This window comes from Mesoplodon mirus (genome assembly GCF_964341445.2).
Source record: "Mesoplodon mirus genome assembly, chromosome: 1".
NCBI classification, from domain to species: Eukaryota; Metazoa; Chordata; class Mammalia; order Artiodactyla; family Ziphiidae; genus Mesoplodon; species Mesoplodon mirus.
Window position 1 is genome coordinate 18,159,086 of NC_138976.1, and position 20,859 is coordinate 18,179,944.

Consider the following 20,859-nt stretch of genomic DNA (forward strand, 5'->3'; position numbering starts at 1 on the left):
ATACACTTCACATGGCCTGCTGCTTATCTCTTCGGAAAATGAATACATTAGCATTTAGCATTTAGCATGGCTTTCAGAGGAAAGAAAATCTTTTAAAAATGGAACCTACAGGAGCCAAAATCAAAGGCCCCTTGGTAATACAGAGTGATGAGGTCATATCCAACTCCCACTCCGACCTGGAGGTTCTAGTGAGGGGCTCAGGATCTGAGAGGGGCTGGGAGTGTGGGGATGTGCATGTCAGAGGTCAGAAGATTTCCCAGAGACAGAAAATCCCCAAACAACCACTGTTATCTGAGTGTTCACTAAGTGCCAGGTGCTGTCCTAAAGGGTTGACCAGGTGTAATTTCACTTCATCCTCTAAACCACCGAATGTTCCTTTAATTCCCGATTTTACCAAGGAGGCAACTGAGTCTCTGCTAAAGGAAGAGACTCATTCAAGGTCACAGAAATGTTAAGTGGCTTGATTCACATCCACTGTCTCTCTGAAACTTGTATTCTTATTTATTTGCTGGACTGCCTGATCTCCCTTTCTTCCCCATAGATTGCTGTCGTGAGCACCTCATTAAACACAACTTTAGGGGCCATAAGCAGTTCTTCTCCTGCTCTCCATCACCCCTCTCATCTGCTCTCAAAGACCAAAGTCACATGTGCACAAGGGTCACAGATGGAACCTGTGAGTCAAGGTAGACTTTGTTCAGAAGGAAAGCAGGAGGGAAACCCAGGCCGAATCAAAGAAAACGGGACCATGTGGACAACGGAGGCCTGGATAGGGTGTTTGTGTATCTACACTCAAGCACACACGTGGGCTGGACGTGGTCAAAAAAATCTAGTCACTTCAACCAAATCAGCATACCACCCACTATGACCAATCCCAACACTGCCTGGGACCGTTCCATGCTGCGGAACTGCATCCTCTAACACAGTTAGACACTTGGGGTGTTTTCAAAGTAAACTAGTGTGCAAGCTCAATGAGTTTGATATAAGTTATGTGGTGTTCATTTAAAAAGACCAATTCTGTGGCCAGTCCTTAAAAAAAAGTTAGCATTTTAAGAATGGAAGTAATCTGGGTAAATGCCCTCAGTGTTTGGATTGCAGTTTCAGCCAGACCTTCTTTATCAGCCTGCAGTCTCTGTAAAACCAAGCTGGCAGAGAGGAGCCCACGTGTGCATGCGAGCAGGGAGGGAAATTGCCCCAGCACCTACTATGTGCCAGGCACTGTCCCAGGTGTTTCACACACCACGGCTCCATTTAAATTTCATGACATGCCACAGGATAGCTGTTCTCACCCAACTGTTACTGATGAGAACTCAGCAACTGTTATTGAAAGACAGGCCAAGGTCAGACAAGGAACCAAGACCCAAACCCTGGTCAGTCTCCAACACCCATCATTTCTCCACCACACCAGGCCTGACTCCTGCTATTGCTTTAATGAACGTTAGTCACGTTAAATAAACTCAGATATTCTGATTATAAAATTCCAAGTAATTTCTCTTACATGATTACTGGAAAAGAATGAACAAAGTTACTGAAAAAATAACAATGCCTTCTTTCATCTGCGTGCTGGTTAACTCTTCCCAGAACTCCTTCTGGGATATTTTTTTTTTTATGTGACCCTCAAGGCAATTGTGTGATCCTGGCGGTCAGATATCATTATCATTCCCTTTCAACAGATGTGGAAATGGAGGCTCAGGGAGATTAAGAGATTTGCCCAAGACTGCATAGCTAAGAAGCTGCCAAGTCAGGGCTCGAATCTATTTCCCCTGAATTCTTCTTTCATTCTACATCAGTCTGACTGTGGGAGCTCTACAACCTGATGATCAAAAGGGAGCATCTACCTGCATGAAGTCCCAAGCAGACCTGCCTCTTTCTTCTGTCTTCCCCACAGCTTCCCACCTCAATCCCTCTGCTCTCACCTTGCTCTTTTCTATCATTCCAAAGCCTACGAACGCTGGAAACTTCTCCGCCAGAAAACCTTTCCTAATCTCTCCAAACCACGGTGAACCTGCCTTTTCTCAGAGCTCACCTAAGCCTTATCATCTGTGTGGTTCATTTGGAATTGAATCATCTGATCTCTTGCCATCTCTTGAATGACTGTAACAAAATGTAATTAAACCACAGCATACAAGTACCTCTAGGACACAGATTCTATCTTGGATCCCTAGGGCATTTATCACAGACCCTTGGATATCGAAGTGCCTTAACAAAATATGGATGATGAGTAAGAACATGACCATCCTAAATAGATCTTTTCCAAGTTTCAAGTTGCTGGCTAAGACATCAAGGCAATGGAGTGGATTGAAATGCCTTGGGAGTAGGAGATGAGACCCCGGGGCCCCAGTCTCTCTGTGAAGTGTGGGTCGGTGCTGCCCCTTTCGGGAGCTCACTCTCCGCGTCTACAGCAAGATGGGCTGGACCACTCCACTGCTCCTTTCGGCGCAGAGTCCTGGATTCCACTCAACTTTGCCAGATTTGGAGGGACCAGGGGAGAAGGAAGTGTATGTTCCATGCGATCATTCCAGAAAAGAAGTGAGAGACCCCAACAGAGTTTCTCATTAGAAGGCAAATCATCTAATGGCTTCTGATAAGGGGCAGGGGAAGAGACCGAGGACTACCGACGCCAGCAGAGGGGTCAAGGAGGCTGCCTCAAGGCGTATTCCAGCCCTTTCCAAAGATTCCAGCAATGCCAACTTGGGTCCAAAAAAAAAAAAAAAATTAGCATGGCCCCAGGGGAACGCCCTTGCTACATTAAAAATAATAATAAGGAGAAGGCAAAGAAAAGGTTTCCCTGTGAGCCATCAGGGTGTAAGGGAAGTCTCTTTTTTTCTATCTGCCCTACTCCGTATTGAACAGATATTCAAGGACAAAGGTGAAGTTCACCTAACGGTGCCAGGGCTTGCAGTTTGGAGGGGTCCACGCAGGAACTTGGTGGGTGTCTTGCAACACCTTCCCACAGTGGGGTGTGTACAGCCCAAAGTGTCAGCTGCCCCTGGATTTCCTGATACTGGGGATTTCTATTAATATCCGGGTTTTCCATTTCATTTATAAAAAGATGTGTGAAGTACACTCTCACTTGTCTGTAGACATTTCTAAATGGCTGCAGATGAAGTTCTGCCTACCTGGCTCCTCTCCACTACTGTAGAGAATGGCCAAGATTCATTGGAATGTCTTTTTCGAACTGTCCAGTCTGATAAAAAGACCTGTGCTCCCCCCACCAACAGCTCCTCTTGGCTGAGACTGGGGGTCCTTCTTTCATACCAGCGATGGCAGTGGTGTGTTTATTCATCTGTCTTATCCACTAGATGGTGAGCTCCCAAAGCGCAGGGACTGGGCTGGCGCAAAAGGAACATTCAACCGATATTTACAGAGGAAAGAAAAGAAGAAAAAAAGGAAGGAAGGAAGGAGGGAGGGAAGGAAGAAAATAAGAAGGAAATGAAGGAAGGGAGAGAGGCTGGCTAGAGTTTCCCCTGAGATAAATTGAACCCTTCTCTGCTTATGGTCTGGTCCCAGCCATACTGAATGACTCCTTATTCTCCAAGCCCCTCCTCATCACATTCCGCCCCCTCCTCCTTGCTCAGGCTGCAACCTCTGCATGGACTGGCTTTCTCTGTGTTTTGGTCGTGTTCTGGTCGCTCACCCACATCCATTCCCTACCCCTCTCCACCCTGCTCTGTGCCCTTGGGAGGCTGGCCTCCTGGTGTTGCATCGACAGATGCCTCTGCCTCATGACTTCCGGTGTGGTTCCCCAATGGGAAGCGCTGGCAGGAGACTAGAAGGTGGAAGAGAATGATCACGTGAAATTTACGTCTCTGGCTCCCTTCTGGCCCGGGGGGCTGAAGCTTGTCGCTTCTTCTCTGCTGAGAGTCCCAGCTGCCGCCAGGACACCCGCGCCATTCAGCCACTCTCTTTGGGTTCTGTAACTACTTCCTCCTCTTGCCAAGGATGGAAATGGGTCCCCACTGTACTTGTCCCTTGCCTTGCTGGCTGTCCTGAACCCTGCCTGCACTGTTGTAAACAGCCTCTCCTCCCAAATAGCCCCTCCTTCAACTCTACTGAATTATTCCGTTTGAATATGCCATCTGTTTCCTGCTAGGACCCTGACTGGTGCAGACTGTGTGTGTGTCTCTCTCTCTTTCTCTCGGTGCTGTCTGTTCCCAGATGACTACTCAAATCATGCCTCCTCCAGCCGATTTGCCTTGTCTTCCCTCGTCAGCATACACCTCTGCTTTCTAGGTCTCCTGATCCACTGTGTGTCTCTAAAACCACAGATCAGAGTTTCTCTTGTTTGAATATGAGTCCCCTATGAACGTGGAAGCCTCTCAATGGTGAGAAACATGGCCCACTTGTTGCAACATCTCTGGTGAACAGGAGAGAGGCCCGCAGGGCTATACATACCCAATAAATGCCTGTTAGAGAGGATAGAAACACTCACCATTTAATTCCCTAACATGACTTGGAATAAGACAGCAGCAAAAAGTTGGGCTGTGCAGTGGTCAACCTTAAGACCATCAAGGCCACCTTCTCCACCTTTGCTGTAATCCTGGTTACAACCTCACTGTGCATGCCTCAGGTGGAGGGAAGATCATTCACCTGCAGAGAAGCACTCCCCAGGCAGGACCATTCTGATCAGGGATGGCTGCTACTCAGCTGCCTCCTGTAATTGCATCACTTTGGTCCCAGCCATGGCTTAGAAACCATATAGTATGATTCTGTTCCCTTTTCCATAGGACAGGCCTTTGGAGACTTGAAGTGCATGTGTTACGGCCCTATGGTCATGGCCTTGAGAGAATTTTCTCATCCAAGCCAAACATCTTCAAGAGGTTATACAATACAGCTCCTGGGGCCCTCGCAGTCCCAGTCCCCTTCTTTGTACACATCCTCACTTGGCTGTCCTTAATAAGGAAAACTCACGGCCAGTGTAGCTCTAAGAGTTCTGCAGTGGCTCATGAAAACCCAAGGCCCTTATCCGATTCTCTTCCAAACTCACTCACTCAGCACTTCATAATCCCAAATGCTCAGGGAGGGCTTCCCTGGTGGCGCAGTGGTTGAGAGTCCGCCTGCCGATGCAGGGGACGCGGGTTCATGCCCCGGTCCGGGAGAATCCCACATGCCGTGGAGCGGCTGGGCCCGTGAGCCATGGCCGCTGAGCCTGCGCGTCCGGAGCCTGTGCTCCGCAACGGGAGAGGCCGCAACAGTGAGAGGCCCGCGTACCGCAAAAACAAACAAACAAACAAAAAAACCCCAAATGCTCAGGGATATTAGGGAAGAAGAGAGCAAGGACAGACCACGAGGCGGGCAGGTATCTGGGAAGGGCAAGAATGTCAGGGTAGTTCTGAGAAGCTGCGCCATGGCAGACGACCGGGACTTAGAAATCTAGAGCATCCTCAGCCCCAGTTTGACCACTAATGAACCATGTGAGCTTCGGCCTCAGCTTCCCTCTATGGGGGAAAACGGATTTGGACCCACTGATCTCTGAGAATGTTTCTAGGTCTGACATTGGACACCATTTCGATGTCTTCTGCAGCCTTCTGCTAGGACTGGGTGCTCCCCTGTAACACATGAGCTCCTGAGAACGTGGACTAAGGGGCCCAAGGACTAGTAGATAAAGAATGCGCTCACATGTGTTAGAAGAAATGGTCATTCTCTGATGGAGTCTGCCCATCTGCCCAGCTGCATCACTGGTGGGTCTTATTTTACTCAAGCGAACCGTTACATAAATTTTCAGAATGGTGAATCTTAATCAGTGCTACTCAAAGTAAGCAGTGCACGAACCGCTTCTTACAAGTCTATGTCACAATAAGTACAGAAGTGGAGAGAAGGCATTTAGGAACTTTTGGAGAACTCTGACGATGCTTCACCATACTTGGGGTGAAGAATTCATTTCATAGCAATTCATCTTTTCTGATATTACAAAAGTATTGGTTTGCAGCGTATAGGAAACAAAACTGGCTCTTCACCATAGATTGAGAAGTAGGAACTGAATTACTGTCTTTATTGGCTTTACCCATTGAGGGGGGCGGGCAATGCAGGAGCACATCTTGGGTAAAAGATAAGTTCAGCTCTTCATTAAAAATCACCTAGACAATGTCAATCTAATTTTCTATTACAGGTGTCTTCCTTCCTTCCTCCTTCCCTCCTCCCCTCCCTCTTTTTGTTTTTGAAGTCACAAAGCAAGTATTTCTCCACAAACTTCCACAGGTTTCTCTCTGCACACGGGAGGGCTGATTCAGCCAGAACGCTGTCACCCCAGCTGCATCAGGAGATGACACATTCCCAGTGGGGCTCACCCAGGACACATGACTTTCCAGCCAGCAAACAAACAGGCCCTGGCGCAGTGGTCACAGCACTGGCACATGGCTGCTCACGGACATTCTAGGCGTGGGGTCCCGTGACTTAGAAACGAGGAGGCCGTTGGTGCCTGCCAGCTCTGTCTGCTGATTGTGAGCTATCTGGGACCTGGGGTCCCGTGGCCCCTGCACCCAAGCACAGAGTGCCCGCCACAAAGGCCAGCTGCCCTTGGTCCTGACTCAGTCATACTCAGCAGTTTTCTCCCAAGGCTTTAGGAAAGCCACCCTGCCCGTCAGCCCTGTCCTTTGACTCTGACTCTTACTGTTCCTTGGACTTAAAAATACCACCCCCACCCTTCAGTGGGAGCTTTGGAGTCAACAGACCAAGATTCAAATCCAAGCTCTCTGTTTATTAGCTGAGTGACCTGGGGTAAATCCCTTCCATGTTCTGAATCCTGGATTTCCTTCAGCAAAGCAGGGATAAGGGTACCCACCTTCCCGGTACTTGGTAGGTGCTGAATAAACATTTGTTGCATGAACGAATGAATGAATAAATGTACAAATAAGTGAATGACTTACAGTACTCCTGGCCCCTAGGCCTCCCCATGCCCACTGTGCCTGGGCACACCAGTTAACTCCTGGGGTCTAGCTCAGTAGCGCACACACTGCATTAATCTCGGAAGGCTTGCATTTGTGATTTAGCCAAATGACTTTCCTGACCTGGGACCGTGGCCGAGTCATTTCACTCTCTAAGGCCCTCTATTTCCCCATCAGTCAAATGCAAATGCTAACCCTGTCTAGTCTTCCTCATCAAATTCTGTCAAAGCCCAAATGAGAGCAGAGATGAAAGTGCATTGTGACCTCGAAGGAACTGGCCACACACCAAGGCTTCTTCCCACATGGGCTGCTCCTGTCTCTGAGCCAAGGTGAGAGTCCAGGGGCCCGCCCGGTGCCAGGAGGCTGAGCTGACGTGCTCTGTGGCTTGGTGCCAGGCACGACATTCTCCTGCCAGCATCGTCATTCCTTTGCACATAGGTATTTTGTCTATGCATGGGAGGCCCTTGCTCTTGTGAGAGAGACATAAAGAGAAGAGTCAGCAGAAAACCTGCAGAGGTCGGCAAATGTGCTCGAGCCATCAGCAAGTCCAGGGTCCTGCGAGTTGGACAGAATGAAAAAGTTCAGCTTGAATCTGGGAAATCAGGAAAGTTGATATGGACTGTCTCTCTGGCTTAGAGCTAGCTCCCCTGAGTCCCACATCAAATACAGATCACCCATGGCTCCCCCTTGGGTCTTTCTTGGGGCTGCTGGTCCGAGTTGTGTCACAAGGCAGAGGCTAAGTCAGGCATTAGAAAGAAGACTCCCCTTTCCGCCCTCTTCTCAGCAATATATGAAATTCCTCTGCCTGAGTGTCCTCCTCTCTCCCCCAACTTGATCTCCGATGTCCAACTGTACCTAAGCTTTCCCCAACATATTCAGGCTGCAAACCAGCTGTTCCTCTTTGACCCCCTGTACACATGGCACATGCTCCCTTTCATTGTTCAAGAAACGACAAATACGCCTATCAAGAGGTAATAACCTGCTAGCCCCTAGAAGAGACCTGTGCTTTACGCGCCCTCATTCAACCTTCAAAGCAGCTTGACAAAGTAGATACCATTGATTCCCATGTTACAGATGAGGAAATACCTTGTAAGAGGTCACAAAGTGAGGAAATAGACCTGAACCCAGTCTGTCTGACTCCAGCCAATCCCAACTCGACCAGCACTGCCCAACAGAACCTTCTGCGGTCATGAAAGCAGTTCTATCCCTCTGTCCAGTGTGGTAGCCACTATCCCCGGGCGGCTACTGGGTTCTTGAAACGTGGCTGGTGTGACTCAGGAACTGGATTTTAAACTGCATTTCATCTTCACTAATTTAAATTTAAACAGTCACACGTGGCCAGTGACTACAGCATTGGACAGCACAGCTCTTTATGATGCAGGTATTTGTCCTCAGCCCAGGTGGCCCGGTTCAGACCCTGAGCCCCTCGCAAAGACAGGGTCCTAAGAGTTCCCTCAGCCCCCAGGAGGCGCTCCATAAATATTCTGATAAGGGGTACAGTCCCCGTGATTACTTGGTCCATCTTCTGGGTGAACTGGAAGATTCCCGCAACCCCACTGGGCGTCAGGAGCCGCGCAGGGATCAAAAGAGGGAGGAGTCCGGCTCTTACCTGTGCGGAGAGTCGGGATCGAAGCAGGTCTTGGTGACATCGGTGATCTCGGGGTCACAGCACTCCCCACCGTCGAAGTTGAACCGCTCGTAATTGCAGTCCATGTCGCACACCCCGTTCTGCTGCTTCTTGGTGAAGGCAGGGTGACGCAGGGGGCGGCAGTCCCCGCCGTCATGGCCGGTCAGCGTGTGGTTGCACTCGGGGTCGCAGTTCTCGTCCCCGATCTTGCTGATGTCGCAGTTGGCCAGGATGAGGCGGCGGCGCAGGGAGGAGTTGCTCACCTCCAGCACCTCCAGCTCCCAGGAGATGTTGTAATGCTTGAAGGCCTCGGCCAGCTGCCGGTGCTGGAACTCGATCTGCTGGCGGCTCACCGTGGGGTTCTTGCGGCCATCGTCGTGGAGGTTGACCACGCGGTAGCGCACCGCCTTGGGCCGGCGGAAACGCGGCAGCTGGTTGTAGCTGGAGATGACCTTGGGGTTGTCACACAGCGTCTGCCCGCACAGCGGAGGCTCCAGACTCGTGTCCAGCAGGAAGCCATGGGCGCCGCTGGCCTCCACGCGGGGGATGCTGCCGTCCTTCATGGGGGACCAGGCGCGCTTCACGTTGTCCCAGTTCTCCTGGAGGAGGAGGTGAGGTAGAGGAGCGTGGAGGCCGCGGGTCCCCATGTCCAGCAGGACCTCGCGCTGTGTCCTGGCCACCTTCCACAGGCTGAAGCGCTCCACGTAGCCCCGGTAGTTGTGGTTCAGGGCGCTGCCTCCCAGCATGAGGACTTTACACTTCTGGGTCAGTGGGCTGAAGATGCCACCCACCTGCTCCCCAGAGGTTGCCACCTGGGCACCGTTCACATAAAGCTTCATCAGCCGCCCGTCGTAGGTGGCAGCCAGGTGTACCCACTGACCTGGGAGGTAGCTGCGGTGGGCATTGATGGTGGTCACTTGCCGGGCCCGGTCTGTCTTCAAGGAGAAAAAGTAGCGTGGGTCTCTGTTGCCTTGGTCACTGACGGTGTGAATGCCCACGACCCATCCTCGGTCACGCGAGGCATAAGAACATTTGTCATATAGCCCTATGTGGCCCCAAAAGAGAAAGATGAATAAATAAAGGATGGAGGAAGGAGGAGGGTAAGTTATTTCTCTCTGATCAAATTTATATCAGGATGTCCTAGACCAGGAAGTTTTCAAACCGTGCTCAGTGGGATCCTGGCAGTGACTAGCCAAGCCTCTGGGACCACCTCTAGGGCAAGGCAAGGGCTAGAGGAAGGGAGAACACAGGTGAGTTGCCTTTGGGAGGTTCTCACCACAACTTTAACCCATGTGGTTTCACTTTTTTTGGTTCTGAGTATGGGGCATACAAGAAAGATTTGTTTGCAGAATAGGTACTTGAGCTAAAGAAAACAACAGTGATAATAACTAAAATCTGAAAACCTTTGATTTTGCAAACCTGTTGGATGGGGAAGAGGACTTTTTAAATTAAAAGCATATTTTAAGTGTAGAATGACATAGGTGGTGAGAGGAAGAGGCGAGAGAACAATCAAAGAGATGATGATGAATAGAAGATGCTCATTTAGAAGGACAGCTCTGACTACGGTCACTGTAACTTCGGGCGTACATCAGCCACCAGCACTCATCACTGATCGGCGGTGGTGGATTGTTGGGAAGGTTCCCTGGAGAAGTGAGGGTCAAGGGCTGCAAAGCTACTAGTAAAGCTTCTATCTGTAACAGGAGTCCTGGCTAGCCCCGACACTCACCCCCAAAGAAAGGCGGACATGCTTACTATCTGAGCTGGAAAGGTTTTTAAATACTTCCAGCTCCTTCACTTGAAAGGTAAGGAAGTTGAGACCCAGCGAACGGAAGGCATTTGTTAGGTTACATAGAGTCATTGACAAATTTCCTGAGAGCCAATTCAAGCTTGCTTTTCTCTAACACTAATGCTAATATTTCAAAAAATAAAAAGCATCCTCTTAACATAAAAAGATGTTGGGGCTGCCTTCATTAAGTAAAAATCTTCCGAGCCTCTATTGCAGGTCAGGCATTGTGCTAAGGTCTGTGTGTGCATTAATTTATTTAATCCGTGTAGCACCCACAAGGTGCTGATATTAAGTTAACAGAGGAGGAAGCAGAAATTGAAGGAAGTCAAGAGATGGATGGGTTTGAGGTCAACTGGTTGGGAAGTGGATCCCAGATCCATCAGATCCTGGGTCCACTGTCCTAGGGACTAACTCTACGGTACCCACCTCTCCCTCATCAGTGCCACCAGGGATCTATCTGGATCAAACCACCTGCCTGGGGGTGTCCCAAGGTTTAGTTGGGTGTTTGGGAAAGTTCCAAGCCAGACATCTCTAGACCTACTCTGGGAACCTCAGGAAGTCACTTAGCAGATTCTCTCTGGATCTAATTGTTTTTATACTCACCAACCCCCATTCCCAGTCTTTCTGGAATATACTCAGTGTCCTTGGCATGGACAGCCAGTTGGATGGGGAAGAAGACTTTCTAATTAAGAGTGTATTTTAAGTGTCGGATGATGTATGAGGCCAGGTGGGAGGAGAAAGAGAGGAATAGGAGAATGAATAAAAGATGCACATTTAGAAGCACAGTCCCTACTTTCGGCTGGAGAATTGTTGCGGTCACCATAACTTTGAGGGTGTATCTGCCATCAGCACTCATGAAATGAGCACAGAGGGCTTCCAGCAACATCGGTAGAGGAGGCCCACACAGTCTGTACTCCTTTGTGGTCACTGGGGCCTTAGAATTTGTGTAAACCTCTCTGTTAGCAGCTGACATAGATGGTAGTTTGGGCCAGGCATCTAAGTCTGCCTACACCTCTCCTACCACCACTCCTGTCCTATAATCCTTCACGTAATGGCCAGGGTCTCCTACAACGTCAACCTGCTCTCACACCTTGATGAAGCACCAAGTACCTCCTCTGGGTCTTGGTTCTCTACCTGGAAAAGGAGGGGACTGAATGAGGTTCCCCACCACGTGCTTGGTCAAGTCTGATTTTCTGTGTTCCCAAGTTTCCCAATGACTAAAACAGAAACCACCTCTACCAAGAAGCTTTCCCTGATGGTCCTCTGAGGAGCAATCATTCTCTCCTCTGAATTCAATTTACTTTTCGGAAACTAGACACTTGTTCTCTGGTTTTGGAGTCTCCCCTACACTGGACGCTTCTTGAGAGTGATGGCTCTGTCTGGGTCATCTGTACCCTGTCCAGCACCTTGCACTATGCCCTGTACACAGCAGGCGCTCAGCAAGTGTCTCACGAATGAGCACATGAACGATTCTAAATGGAGTGGGAGAAAAGGAAAGGACAAACAGAATCAAAGGCACTGATTTATGTCTCCCTGGATAAAGGACAGAGAGAATCAGAAGACAGAGTGTGTTCTTGGTCAGGTAGAAAGAGCAGGCTCTTTGGACTCTGGGTAATTCTGATGACAGCGATTACTGGCTGTACATCTGGGGCATATCGCTTCACCTCTGTGGATCTTAATTCCTTCATCTGTACCTCTCTTTACCTATGCTGTCGTACTTAAAAGACACAGTGGCTCTACTACCCTTGGCGTACAATGGCTGCCCAAATGGGAGTTCATTTTTAAGATGCTGGAGGGTCTGGGAGTGATGTCAAGGATGAAAAGTAGAAAATGACTAAAAACAAAACACGGAAACACCAGAGACAGAGGGTACCCTAAAGGCATCTTGACTGATGTATCAAGAGCTGGTAGGACGAGGGCTCAAAAAAGCACAAGTGATCCTCAAATCCACTGGCAAACTCTACTTAGATATCACAAATCCCCTTTGGCTTTGCTACTGTTATGAGGCTTGCATGTTAAAAGCTACCTGCCCACTGACCGAGGCCAAAGCTCTGACTCCAGGTTTGGAATGAGTTCCCCCAGGTCTGCTGCTGGCTACGGGAAGCAGGAGCACACAGGCCCCTGGAGCACCCCCCTCTTGGGCCCCCCATCCCACCTCTCAGCTCACCTTCTCTTCCTCCCCTGGCCAACCCCTCCTCCTTAAACAGAAACTTCTTCTAATGAGAAAATTCACATTTGAAACAGGATCCTTTTCCCTCTCTCTCTCCCTCTCTCTCTCTCTCTCTTTCTCTCTCTCTCTGCAGGTTTTTATTTTGCCAGGGGCTCTCAGTCCTGGTTTTCCTGTTGCCTTTGGAAGGCGGCTGGCTGGGTTAGCAAGGTAAACTGTTTACACATCTGTAGGGTGCCCTCCGTTCAGGACCTTCCCAGAGCTGGGGACCCGGGCTCTGGCCACCTCCGTTTGCAGTTGAGAGAGAAGAGGGTAGCAGTGAGGAAGGCTAGACTCTGTAACACGGAGCAAAGGACCAAGAGGTGGCTTAGCCCCAGGAAGCAGAGAGGAAGGGCAAAGAGAACCCTCTCTTTTTTCTTTTCAGTGGAACCAAGAGGAAGCACGTTAAGGGAAATGAGGACCTTGAGGCAGTGGCTTCAGAAGTTCAGAGGGAAATATTTACCTGGAGTGTTAGTGGTGAAAGGAAATCACTGAACTTTAATAGGGATGGGGGTGGGGTGTAGTGCTGAATGGGAGTTATTTCTGTACAAAAATAACGTAATCAACAGTAGTCACATTTCAGAGGGCTGGAAGGGAGGCACTGATGTATCACCAGCCCAGAACCGGGTATCTGGGACCAGAGATCTGGGCTCAGCTTGCTGGGTGACCTTGCCTGGGGACAAGTCACACCACCTCTTATGCTGCCAGGTCTCATTTCCCTTCTCTGAAAAAGGAGGGGTTAGGAGTAAATGATCCCCCCGCTACAATTTAAGAGCTCTTTTGTTCACTGCTAGAATGGTTCCCTGTAAGTAAGAGATGCTTCAAAAACACGTGTTGACTTGAACTGGACGCCTCATGTCGTTGCCGATTTTTGCACGCTTGGAGGATCGTCCTCTGTGTGTCTCCATACCGGACAAGGAACAGTGTTTGTCCTCGGGAAGACACAGGTGAAGCCCACCACGCCTCCATGCCATCCTTCCCCACGGTTCTCCAGGAAGAGAGAGAGACACAGTGGAAGAAACAGTGAGCATTGGTCTGAAGTCGACACCATCTGTGTGGTACTAGAGGTTGATCTCAGGGGATGCATCGGCAGGGGGCAAGACATGGAAGGCCATAGGCGATCCTGCACACCATCTACATCGAATTAGCATAAACCTGCCTCAAAGCTATAAGCACACGGAAGCAGCAGGCAGTGAAAGTGCCAGAGGCCATTCACCAGCCAATGAGGTGACTGGGGCACCTGCACAGATGGAGAAGTAGAGGCCCAGACCAGGAAAGGGGCTGCCCTGGGTCTCATGACCATCACCTGTCGCTTGAACCCTGGTCAGCTGGCCTCTCTAATGTGCCCCTATCTTCCTGCAGCTAGGTTTGCTGGGAAAAGGGCTTCATATTCCAGCAGAAGCTTGATGTTTATTTATTCTTATTGCCTCTTTTTTGTCTCATCTCACCCCAGACATGAAGAGCATGTATGAAGGAGGCAAGTCCAAAGGCAGGAGGCTTGTAGGCAGTCTCCCAAAACCTATGCCAGGGCCACACTGGGAGAATCCCACGGGCTGTGGGGTCACCCTCTCAGGGCCACTGTAATGTCACTACCCCAGGGCAGTGCTGTGTGAGCGCAGCACTCCAGCCCGGGTACAGACAAATCTTCCTCCTCCCTGGCCAGACACTCATCACTTCCCTAATTACGCATTCAATGTCTGTTTCCTGAGTATGTCTGTTTGGTTCATTTCTAAATGCCCAGCATCCAACACAGCATCTGGTACCTTGCAGGTGCCCCAGAGAGTCTGTCATTGAAAGTATAAAATAAAGGAAGGGAGGAAAGGAAGGACACTTCTCTATTGCTGTGCTCCTTTTAAGAGCACATTACCCTTTGTTTAGAAACTTACTAAGCACCACGTGCTTACTAAGTGCTTAATTCTCTTACTTAATCCTCACAACAAAACGATCAACGCAGCCCATTCTGCAGAGAAAACATGGGCTCAACAAGGCAGTGGCTTGTCCAAAGCAACACAGCTTAGAATCCGCGTCCATAGGGTTCCCAGGCCCAGGTTCTTAATCACATCACTGCATTAAGTGCCAAGTGCCCAACACTTGACTGTGGGCTGTTTGAGGACATACCCCCCCCCCAAAAATATTTCTGTAAGTTCAGCAGCGCCAACACAAGCAAGTTGAATTGAACTGCAAGCCAGGAGGCTGCTTTCTGTGTCGTTCTTCTGCCTGGACCTAAAAGAAATGGACTGAGAATCAGTGGTTCTTTATTACCAGTGCTTCATCTGTTCTACCCGGCTTGTCACACTTCACTGGGACCCAAGATTCGCCTGGGCCTGGTTGTCTATCTGGAGTTTGAGATGCCTTCCTGGTCTTGTCTTTCAGCAACTGAACCTCCATCACTAGCCTCCTTGCTTGTTGGTTTCTGACCCAGCTCTGTTCCAAGGTCCGGGCTCTATGCTGCAATGTTCTTTTTCTTCATTTTTTCTTCGAGGTTGCCGTCACATGCCTGGCTGCCTGCTATCTTCTTTTCCATCTGTTATGGGCTGAAACATGTCCCCCCGCCACCCCCCGAAACTCATATGTTGGAAGTCTAGCCCCTAGTACCTCAGAATATTAACTGGTTTAGAGACAGGGTCTTTAGTGAGATAGTTAGGTTAAAATGAGGTCACTTAGGGTGGGCCCTAATCCATTATGACTGCTGTCCCTGTAAGATGAGGAAATTCAGATACAAGGGGAAGACAATATGAAGACATAGGATGGAGAAGATGGGCATCTACAAGCCAAGGACAGAGGCCTCAGAAGAATCCAAGCCTGCAGGCACTTTGACGTCAGACTCCTAGCCTCTAGAATTGCGAGAAGATAAATCTCTGCTGTTTAAGCCACCCAGTATGTGGTGCTTTGTTATGGTAACCTTAGCGAACTATAATACGACCATTCAACAAGTTTTTTAAGCTCTCCCATTGACATTTCTCTAAAATCTTTCACTGCCTCGTGCCCAGTTCAGAATCCGTCTTGGTTACAACACATTGCCTCAACTTAACTCGATTCCTATTGCGAGCAGGGCAAAGTGTATTAGGAGGATACCAAAATCGGTGGTGTCGTCACCACACAGGAAACTTTCCTCACAAGAGAGGGATGCTTCTGTATTCCAGCTTGAATGTGCACTTCTGAAGCCCCTGCTGTGTGTTGAGCATGTACATAACTGCTTCTGGGCCAAGGTGTCTTACATAACCCTCACAGTACCTTGTATAACAGGTGCTGTTTACAGATGAGAAAACTGAGACTCAGAGGGGTTTGGTCACCTGTCCAAGGTCACACAGCACTAAGTGCTAGGAAAGACTGAAATTCAAGACTCCTGATGTCAAGTTCAGTTCCCCCACAGATGAGCAGGACCTCAGCTATGGGGACCTCGCCGTGCACTGGCATTTACATTGCATAAGGTATTATAAGTAACCTAGAGAGGATGTAAAGTATACAGGAGGATGTGTGTAGAGTATATGCAAATGCTATGCCATTTTATATAAGGGACTTGAGCATCTGCAGATTTTGGTATCTGTGGTGGGTCTTGGAACCAATCCACTGTGGGTACCAAGGGACAACTGTAATGATAGTAATATAAAGAGAATTTGCTAAAAACGCCTTTAGGTAGCAGTCTCTCTGCTAAGCACAGACACCCCATTTAGTGCTCATAATAAACCAGTGAAGTGGGCTTTACTGATATTCTTTTGACAGAGAAAGAAACAGGTGCAGAGAAGCTAAGTGATTTCCCTCCAAGGATCCCAGCTAGAGAGCACTGGAATCACAGGCGGGCTGACGCTAAAGCCAGAGCTCTCTTCCAGGATGCTTTCCTTCAAAGGGAAAAACTCTTAGCCTACGATCAAGGTTCTTGTGTTCCAGCTCTGCCACTTCACTGCTGTGGGTCGACGGGCAAGCAGCACCCCCGCCCCCGCCCAGGGCATCGTCAAACCCTGCCTGTGAAATAGGAGGGTTTTGCATCAGATGGCCCCAAAGGTCCCTTCCATCTCAGACTCCCTGTGACTCTGAGATCGCAAGTCCTTCAGACGTCCCAGCCTTGGTTCCTGCTGTGGGAGATGGAAGGTAATGGACGAGCAGGGGGAGGAGGGAAAGGAAGGCCATTTCAGGCCCTCCAACTTAAGGATGTCCACTAGCTGTGGAACATCGGCCAGGGGGATACGAGCAGAGGTGAGAGGATGTGGGGATGAAAGGGGGGAATTTAGGTCAACAATCTGGTTTCTTTCAGGAGGCTAAAAAAAATTAAAAGCAAAAGGTTGGAGCTGGTCCTTTTTTTGTTTTGTTTCATTTTGTTTTCCCTTCCATGATTTAATGGCTGGTATCAAAGCCACAGAGAAATGCTTGAGAGAGCAATCCTATGGAAAGCTTTTATCTGTCTAGAGGAGGGTGATTAAAACAGACAGATTTGGGTTAAGTACACCCATGGTCCCCACACTTGGTTCAGTTGTGGGGGAGGACCACCAAAACGACCCTGGAGGACTCGGCAGCACCAGGCATTCAGAGGAGGGCTGTGACGTCACCGAGGTGGGCACCTGAGGGGCTACTCCTCAGCATCCTCATCCCTCCAGGCCCACCTTGGCTCAAAGGACTGCTCTTAGGCTCCGTGGAAGGAGGGGGCTTGGAATAAATCATATCAACGCCTGGCTGGAGGCTTATCCACACTCTACTGAGTTCTGGACATCCCTGTCTCCAGGTGTAAGAGAGGCTGGAGCATCAAGAGTGACCCTTTGGAGCAACTCACAAGGTCAGGATTAGCTCAGGCGCCTCCTGTGTGTTGGCCGTGCAGGTGAATAGGTGGGGCCACATTTGCCTTTGCAGGACCAGGAGAAATAGCGTGACCAGCATCCATGGTAGCATCCGTGTCTGCTCTCTGTCTGTGTTCTTTTTTTTTTCCCTGCTGGGAACCATTACCTGAAAAGCCCCTGACACTCACTTTTCTACTAGCTGTGTGACCTTGGATGAGCTCATTCAGCTCTCTGAGCCTGTTTTCCCATGTGTATTCCAGGGATTGAAAAGTCTTATCCTATATACTTCAAAGGTCTTTTTTGAGAGAGAAAGGAGATAAATGTACACATACTTCCTTGCAAACTATTTAAGGCCATTCAGATGTAAGGCAAGGTTAACAAGAATATGTCTAAGGGTTCCTAAAAATCCATTTGCTGTATTAATACACAGACTTATATAATGTGCTTGGGATGGCCAAGTGCTCTTAAGGGCTCAAGGTGCACCTGTGTTTCCCTCTGGATCTTTCCTCACCAGTCGGCCTCCTTTGCTCACATGGAATCAGGCTCTGTGTAAACAGAATGGTCAGGGTTTTAGAGACCAATGAATGTACATTCAAATGCTGGCTCTGTCATTCACTAGCTGTGTGACTTGGGAAAGTCAAGGCGTCTCTCCTTGTATTAGTCTTCTCATCTGTAAAATGGGGATGATACTATCTACCTCTGCTGGCTGTAGGGGTAACTAATGAGATAATGAATGTGCCCAGACTTGGCACATGGGCGCTGGCAACATAACAAGCATTAAGCACTTGTACTGTGGAGTCCCCAGCTCTGCTGCTTGTTAGCTATGTAGCCTCGGGCAAAATCCCTTCACCTCCCTGATAATTTCCTCAACTGTAAACTGATAATAACAGTACTTAAGGCATAGTGACATTTTAAGGCTTTAGTACGAGCATACAAATACTCATTTGCATAGCACATGATAAATGTTAGCTACACTTTTCTAATTGGTATTAATAATAAACGGCCGTTCCTTTTCCTCAGAATTGGGAACATTTTTCCCCCTTCTTCTGTGCTGTTAAACGTTAACCTTTCTGACACTGTCCTCTGAAACAGAGACCTGTTCATCGCTCTCTTTTTCACACAATGTCATCGAAATTGGTGCATATCAACTTAAAAAAAGGAAGTGGGAGGAGGAGAGGGAGAAAAAGACAAAGAAGAAAGAGGAGGAGGTGGGGTAGAGGATGAAGGGACAGGAAGAGAGGAGGAGGAGGAAGAGTCACGCATTTTCATCTGTTCACCCTCAAAAAAGTTACTGTCGCACGAATCAGCCCCTGGTGGACTCAGCGGTGCTGATGTTTGAGCTGCCCTGGAGAAGAGCGCCTACCTTCGGTCTTTTCAATGATTTGAGGACCTCCAAGCCCTCCCTGCTCACTCACCAACCCTAAGAGGCAATGGCACTGCTTCCCAGAAAACTGTCAAGACCGAAGCCTCCTGCCACCCTCACACCTCACAGCAGCCCCAAGCCCTTACTCTTCACATTCATGGAATCAGGCATAGTCAGGACTGGAGGTTCCCTTAAAAGTCATTACATGACCTTTACCACCCAACCTCCTGCTTGAATCACCTGTACATCTCTACAAGCGACTGTAGAATCAGAGAACTTCTCATCACCTGAAGAAGGCCTTTGCACCTTTGGGCATTTCTCAGAGCTCACCTAGGGTGAGCCAAAATCAGCTCCCTTTCCTTTCCACCCAGTGGTATAGGATCTGGATTGCAGGAACCCACAGAGTTCTTCAGTACCCTTTACCCCAAGAGAGCCTAGAGGTGTCTGAGGCTTTCCATCGTGCAATCCTTGTCTCTTCTTTTCCATAAGTCAACATCCCCGAGTCCTGCCTGATTTATTAATCTATCCATTCACCGATTCTTTCAACACATATTCACCGGGCATCCACTGTATCAAGCCCTGGCTAGACATTCGAGGCATTGAGCTATACTCTCTGGTGAGAGACCTGCTGTTCCCTAATGCTAATGCCAGTCCTTCTGTTGAGGCAACATAGATACAATAAGAGTTGATACTATGCAATTAGGAAGACCTATTATTACCACACCTGCTTCTTTACATTACCCCTAGGATCATTACTCTGATTTGTTCTAATGCCACTCCAAGCCACATGAACCTACTGAGAAATAAATAGAGCCACCATCGATGATGTGCCATGTTCAAGGCCAAGAACTTTATGTGCTTCATCTCATTGGATTATTATAACTACTCTATGAGATAAGTTCTCTTGGTCCCATTTTATGGGTGAGGAAACTGAGACTCAGAGTTGCATTGACTGGGCAAAGGTCATTTGACTTGTAATAACACAAATAGGATTAGAACCCGGCTCTCTGACTCCAAAGCCAGATACTTAACCAATGTCTTATGTTGTGTGTGGATAAGCATAAGCAAAAATTATTTTTTAATTAAATATTTATTTCCTCATACAGCCAATGTTTTAATCTTCTCCATATTAATTATACACTCTGTCAATTATAACAATATAGGAAGCATTCTTCACACTCTTTGGAGTTTTAAAGTGTACAAAGGATCTTAATTATTTCATTTGCTTCTCCCAGAACTCTCTAAGAAACTGTGATTCTTCTCACACAAGTGGGGAAAGTGAGGCTCTGAGAGGGTAAAGAGTACACATCTGTTTACCACTCTGAATCTAGAGCCTTCACAGGGTGCTTAGGACATTAGTCTTCAATAAACATTTGTTGAATGGATGAATGAGGGAGTGAATGAACCAATTAATGAATACGCCAAGACTTGTGAAGAAACCCAATTTGAAGATTTTGAGGTTCGGACCCATCTTTATAGTACTGGAATAACAGTCCTGACTTGGAGGCAGGATAGGCATCCTTGTGCCACTGGGTAAGCCCTTCTACTTCCTGGCCCTCAAATTTTCCATCCGTCTAACAGGAGGTTGGCATGGGTGGGCATTAGGTTGGCTGTGTAAAATACTAAAAAGAGCAACAAGAAGTCAGGAAAGGGGAGTTCCCTCGTGGTTCAGTGGTAAAGAATCCACCTTCCAATGCAGGGGATGCGGGTTCCATCCCTGCTCGGGGAACTAAGATCCCACATGCAGTGGGGCAACTAAGCCTGCGCGCCACAACTACTGAGCTTCAACTAGAGAGCCTGCGTGCGGCAAACTACAGAGCCCATGTGCCCTGGAACCCACGCGTCACAACTAGAGAGAAGCCCACGCCAGAACGAAAGATCCCGACATGGCGCAACTAAGACCCAATGCACCCCCGAAAATAAAAAGTATAAAAAAAAAGTCGGGAAAGCCATTTGCCATATGACTAAGCTGTGTGACCTGAGTCAAGTCGTGCTTTCTCTGGCCTCCTTTTCTTATCTGTGAAAGAAGACTGTGGTGAAATCACTTCCAGGGCTTTTCTTAAACACAGGGAAAAGATTTCTAAATTGGGAGTGATGAGACATGAACATTTGTCCTGATTTGCCACTAAGGTACTGTTGATCTCAGGCAAATTCCTTTCATTCAGGGTGGGATCATGACTGATGGGCCCTGGGGACTTTTTCCTTCCTCTCTAAATATACATAATTA

General features: G+C 48.5%; 1 protein-coding gene across 1 annotated transcript in view; it reads right to left on the minus strand.

Moving 5' to 3' along the window:
• Positions 1–20,859, minus strand: part of PAPPA (pappalysin 1) — a 255,383-nt gene that overhangs the window by 212,697 nt on the left and 21,827 nt on the right. Inside the window, exon 2 of the mRNA XM_082621426.1 lies at positions 8,491–9,553. Within this exon, the coding sequence (XP_082477552.1) occupies positions 8,491–9,553 (1,063 nt within the window). The remainder of the gene's footprint in view (positions 1–8,490; positions 9,554–20,859) is intronic.